The 6,000-nt window shown below is 34.3% G+C and overlaps 1 protein-coding gene across 1 annotated transcript; it reads right to left on the reverse strand.

The window, feature by feature from the left end:
* Positions 1-377: 377 nt before the first annotated feature.
* LOC6650921 (E3 ubiquitin-protein ligase RNF13) lies at positions 378-4,974 on the reverse strand. Its single transcript, XM_002074104.4, has 9 exons — positions 4,653-4,974; positions 2,825-3,132; positions 2,577-2,749; positions 2,424-2,518; positions 2,156-2,349; positions 1,896-2,091; positions 1,461-1,826; positions 1,259-1,391; positions 378-1,194 (listed from the first exon to the last, which is right to left on the reverse strand). The coding sequence occupies exons 2-9, from the start codon at positions 2,933-2,935 to the stop codon at positions 825-827; spliced, it is 1,638 nt and encodes a 545-aa protein (XP_002074140.1). The 5' UTR covers positions 2,936-3,132; positions 4,653-4,974; the 3' UTR covers positions 378-824.
* Positions 4,975-6,000: the final 1,026 nt, after the last annotated feature.

Below are 6,000 nucleotides of genomic sequence, written 5' to 3' on the forward strand. Positions count from 1 at the left end.
TTTTTTTTTTTTGAGAAATTAATCACAAACTAACACTCTTATAGTTATGTTTCCTTTTGTTTTGTTTTGTTTTTTTAATTGAAATCACTACTTTAAGTGGTGGATTGAAGAATTGGTGGCCACAATTTGAAATATATAATTTGATCATATCTTATCATTAGGTTTTTCTTTTTTTTTTTGTGGGGGAAAATTAAATGAATGAACATGCAACACTCTGTGGATTTGCAAACTTAAATTACATTTTATATAATATACATACATAATAACAATAATGATTTCGTGCCCAATTATTATTTAGGTATATATAATGTTTATATACTTAAATGGACAAATCGTGTATTTATAAAAAGGAAGCCTAATTAAGAATCAGGTAAACGTATTTTTACACAATTTTATTTAATGGTTGGTTTTTCTTCCGTTTCGTTTTGTTTTTTTGATTTGGTTAAGCCAATCGGTTGGGGGATAGTTATTTAATGTATATAAAATAAATCACAATTGGTACAATACGCATATCTATGTAGGTGACACAACTCACAAAGCCAACGCTGCGATTGGTTTACATATTTATGTATATATATTAGCTTAGTTATAGATATTTGTATGTATTTATATATATATAGGTATAATATAGATTAAGAGTAAACATTAGTTAATCGTTTAAAAAAAAAACAAAGCTGTAGCTGGCAGCCAAAACTCTAAAATAACCAGAAACTCGCAAAACAAATACATGTCCATTTTGGAGGGGTAGAACCGGGAGCAGAGACCACACAACAGTACATTATCATCTTAGATCTTAACGGCTGGATTAATCGAAAGCAGACGCTTCAAATGTGAAATAGACGACTTGAGGAACCGCTATGTGGTAAGGCGGCTACTCCAATGCCACCCTGAGTGGTAGGTTGCAGGAATATTGAGTCTCCAGTTGTTTCGTCACCAGCAGTCTCAACATTGGGGCTAGATGGTGTATTTGTTGCAATGGGTTCGTAAATGGAACGATGCGGTGGCATATCGTCATCATCCTTAAAGGAGCCGCTTAAATTCGGATTTAGGATGTTATTCGATGCGGGCGACGTGGAAACAGCAATCGTGGGACTCGTCGTTGTTGTTGTTGTCGTTGGAAGTCCCGATTCTAGCTGATCTAAAAACGGTGGAGCCGCTACGCTAACGTCCGTAGGAGGTTGGCGAAATAGGAAACTGAAATATATTTTTTAGATGAATCTTTAATCTTGGAAAAACAAAAATTATTAATAACACTTACCCAAAGCCGATGCGCGACCAAATTGACGGACGATTCTCATTTAGCTGAACAGCCAAATGTGCGGGTAGATTCGGGGCACGATCAAACGGATTGACTCGTGTGGATGATGAGGAAGGAGTGGATACAAGTAGTGCTAAAACAAAATAAATTAAGCTTATTAGTTTATCATCAACTCTCTCTCTCTCTCGATTTAGTTGTTTACCATTTTCTTCATCGGAGCTTTGATTCTCCTCCGTTTCAAACGGATTAGTTCCAGCCCTGCTGGCACTTCCTCCACTGCCATCCACTCGGCTAAATGTCCCATGCCGTGTGGTACCGGCTGCAGTTGCTGCTGTCACACTGGTACTACTGCCAGCAGGTCCACCTGCCGCTGTTCTTTGTCGACTATTCGTTGGCTGCTGTTGCAACAGCGGAGTGGTATCATCGTCTGTATCGGTGACACTATCCAAAGAAAGCTGTCGATTCCGATTTGCACGTGCTTCGCCCTTCGTAAAAACCTTACGCTTGCACATAGGACAAACACGTCGATTCTCTGTTAGCCAAGGATCAATACAATGTGTATGATAGGCTGCAAGCATAAAAGGATCATGTTATAATCTCCTCATTAAAGCCTTGAAAAAATAGCGTATACACTTACGATGCGAACACGGCAGCACTCGTAGCTTATCGTCCTCAACGAACTCCTCCAAGCATATAACACACGTATCGTACTTATTGTTAACACTATTTTTGGTATAACGCAAAATGGGTAACTTTTTCAGCATACTCTTGGGCAATCGATGGCGTCTCTGACGACGTTGTTCCCGTATGCATTTATATATCATGTAGATCACCTACAAAAACAAACGAAAGAAAGTGAATTATCAAAATATCGAAAGTAGAAAACAATTTACTTACCATTATGAGAAAGCACAGGCCAATTAGTATGGAAAATGGCAATATCAATTGGGTATTAATATTGAAGGGCAGCTCATCGTTGATAATTACCACAATGTCAGTGGATACAAGCGATGCTAAAAATTTCCCTGACGTATGTCCAACAAATACAGCTGGTATATATATACCCGTAGAATTATCGGCAGACATTTGTTCTACAATAAAAAAATAAACACAGCTAGAGTAAATTGAACATATTTTACAGATGCTTTTCGATGTTAATACTTACCCAAATCATCACCTTCATTATTGTAGACAATCACAGCAAAGTAACCTGCACTTTGGGCCACACGAACCTTTTTCTCAAACGTACACGCTCCGCCGCTGCAAGAGAATTGATTTAGTTTTTAAATGAATAATTAATTGTCAGATTCAAACTCACCGGGATATAAGGGACACAAATTTAGCATTAGGTGGATATATGGTACGTGGGGGCTTATTTAATTTATCACAAGCAAACGATGAGGGTTCGGCGGGCACCACAAACACCTTAAGACCATTCGGTGGTAAATTACCACCAAATTGTGCTGGCAAATCATTGAGTTCCTCTATTAACTGCCAAACATATAGATAGGAAAATAATTAAAACCAAAATAAACGTATTAATTCATTGAGATTTAGAGTAATTACCTGATTTGTGGAACGCCGATAGACCAAAACATGTCCACTGACCACAGCCAATTCATGGCAGATTAAACAGAGACCCACAAATGTGAGAATATGACAATTATTTCGAGTCATCTCTTATTTGTTCTATTTTTTGTTGTTGTTGTTGTTGTGGGACAAACAAGTTACAGCTGTGATTAGTTCAATTGATATTAAACTATTTTGGTTATTGTTGTTTTAGCTGCTGATGATGACGACGATGATGATGATGTTCTCTGTGCCGCTGATCTTTGCCCTTGGCAATATTTGCATGTCTCATCTGTGTTGCCGGCCTGAAAAATAAAAGATATAGCAAGTTCTTAAAGGAGTCGCAGAGCAGGTTTAAGTCAAAAGCAAAGTAAACAAACAAAACTGATAAGATAAATAGCTTGTGACTGATTCCCCCCACTTTAGTTGTTTCGTTTCTTGTACTACTTTTTGTCCATGTGTGCGACTTGTTAACTTATCGGAAAATCGGCTATATTGGACACTTTGTTTGACATATTTCTATGGAGAGGTATGGAGGAATAATTTGTTGTCCACAATCGATCATTGCATTTTATTTAAAACAAATTGAACTTAATTTTTTTTTTTTTGTCTTCAATTGAAATTGAAATCAGGCTCACAATGCAATTAAAGTTGCACATACGATTGCTTTTCTACAAGTTCCAAAGACATACATAATTGTTTATAAAGTTTATTATCTCACTATATGCATATTTATGATTCCTCTTTAAACGAATTTGTTTATTTATTGGAGCAACAGTTTCTGATTAATGTGTAAATGAAAATTACAAATATAAAACCCTAATTAGGCTAAACGAATCAAACAATGTCTCTCGCGTAGAAGATAATTTTATATATGTAAATTTATAAAAAAAGATTAATCAAATCACATTTTACTTAGCCGGCTAAGCAAAACAATGAATCATTGGCCCCAAAGCAACAAATTGAAAAGTAAAGACTTAAAACTAAAGTTTAAACAAAAAAAAACGGATGGAATTTTTTTTCTTCGACCACATGTATGTGTGCAAAAATGTCATTAATATGTATTAAATTTATAATTAAATAAGAAAGACGACTGGAAAAAAAAAACGTCACAAGCTCCTATTAACACATCAAACGAAAATTAATAGACAAATACAAAATCAAAAAATATGAGAACGTGACTTTGTTTTTATGGGTAACGCAAATATATACAATAAATTACATACAAAAATTAATAACAAACACCAACAACAACAACAATTGTAATCCCAGACGTGTGGAGATAGAATGACAGAATGAAGAGCAAGGGGTGGGGTGCTGGGTGGGCGAAATTTATTGCAAACTGCAAGTGATCGATTATCCTTATCGATATGCAGCGAAAGCTAATTAAATCAAATTCACAAACAAACACACACAAGCACAGACAACCGCCCTCTGATTCACCTACACTTGGTTACATTTACACATACACATACATAAGCACACCTTGAACTTTACAAAAACAAAACTTGAAGGTTTTTGACGAAATCTTTTTAAGGACAACAGGTGAAGAGAGCGCAGAAAGAGCAAGATACACTGTTATATACAACATACATACATATACGTTATGTGTGTGTGTGTGTGTCAATTGCCTCTGCTTCTGTTAAGCTTATCTGTTGGTATGTTTATGCGTGTGTTTTTAGGGGGGTGGGTGTATATGTGTATGTGTATTTAATTAACATCACTGCAAACCACAACAAAGCAGCATCTGTTTTTTGTCTCCTTTCTTTATTGGATTTTTAAATTCAATTGTTGTAATTATTTCTGATAGTTTTTTACGACTCACTTGATTTCGGGGACGTATTGTGGGGATTTCTATAGTCTGTGTTTTATTTTTATTCCACTTTTATCTGAGGTTTTCTTTACTTCTTCCTTCCCCCTTCGCCCGCGTGCCTTCTATTGTCAAATCAATTGCGTTTTATTTTCATTTGGTAGTTGCGCGATGGCACGTGCTATTAAGAGTTTATCCAGTTTAATTCTTTACTTTAGCAGCTTGGTAGCTGTCATTTGTGTTTGATGTACTGCTGCGCCTTGAATATTGTTAATTTATCTTCCTTGGGCCATAAAGAATTTTTACACAAATTCATACAGTCAGTGTGACCAGTGTGACGATGAACGACGTTGAACCCAGTGAACATATTATATGATATTTATGTATTTTATTTACTGTATTAAATATATTTTATGGTTATGAATTAATTATTATTATATATTAGAATTTATTACTATTTGAATATTTGAAACGTGAAGCGCGCGTAATGAAAATGACAATTTATTTGGTGACATTTAAAAAATACCAGAAAATACTAAACAATTAAAATACCAGAGATTAAATGTTTGAATTTGAATAAATTGTAAAATTTATATTGCTAAGTGACGGAAAAATATTTGTTGTCTTTAAAGTGGATTGATAAAAAAAACCATAAATAAAAACAAAGCAGTATTTTATATTTGTAGGGGAAAAATAATTTCTCAAGGGTTGCAATCTAATGCATACTTATTTTTTTAAATGTACCTATATAAACATTTTTTATTGCTAGTGTAAGATCAACTTTAGAATTCTATTCATATCCATTTTTTTTTTGTTATTGTAATAAATATATTTGATTTTAAACGCATGAAAACGTTTTAAATATTAATTGCTCATTATTCGTAATTACTAAAAAATTATAATACACATAAGTCTGGCTTAGTCAAGCGAAAAGATTAGAACTTTTTTGGATTGTCGTAAACAGCTTTTAATGTCATTGTTATACACTATGCAGTTTAACGTAGTTTTATTGATGAGTTTTTATCTTGCTTTTAAGGCAGAAATTAATGTAAGTTTATATAATATAATTCAGAGAGTTGCTTTTATTATCCCTATACTTGCCCAGGATGCGGTCATCTTTAAGTTTACAAATCTTGTGTGTGAAAACCGTGACGAATCCTGGCTTCAAATCAATCAATGCCGTTTAAAAGCTGTGAAACGAAATCACATTACACTTAATTTTAATGCGACTCTCTTACATCCCGTAAATTATTCAAGTGTTCAACTTCAACTCTTTAAAAATTCGAATGGCTATACATTATTTAATTATAATGCTACAGTAGATGTTTGCCGGTTTATGAAAAAATCCTATGACCCAATCGCT

The sequence above is a fragment of the Drosophila willistoni genome, chromosome 3R, assembly GCF_018902025.1.
Source record: "Drosophila willistoni isolate 14030-0811.24 chromosome 3R, UCI_dwil_1.1, whole genome shotgun sequence".
In the NCBI taxonomy this organism is placed as follows: Eukaryota; Metazoa; Arthropoda; class Insecta; order Diptera; family Drosophilidae; genus Drosophila; species Drosophila willistoni.

What these genes read in the sequence shown, in the direction of transcription:
- LOC6650921 (XM_002074104.4), bottom strand. Translation starts at nt 2,935, where the DNA reads ATGACTCGAAATAATTGTCATATTCTCACATTTGTGGGTCTCTGTTTA. An exon ending in AGTGCTGCCGTGTTCGCATC is followed by an intron (nt 1,827 to 1,895) that starts GTAAGTGTATAC and finishes TTATGCTTGCAG; the next exon opens with CCTATCATACACATTGTATT. An exon ending in AAGCTCCGATGAAGAAAATG is followed by an intron (nt 1,392 to 1,460) that starts GTAAACAACTAA and finishes ATTTTGTTTTAG; the next exon opens with CACTACTTGTATCCACTCCT.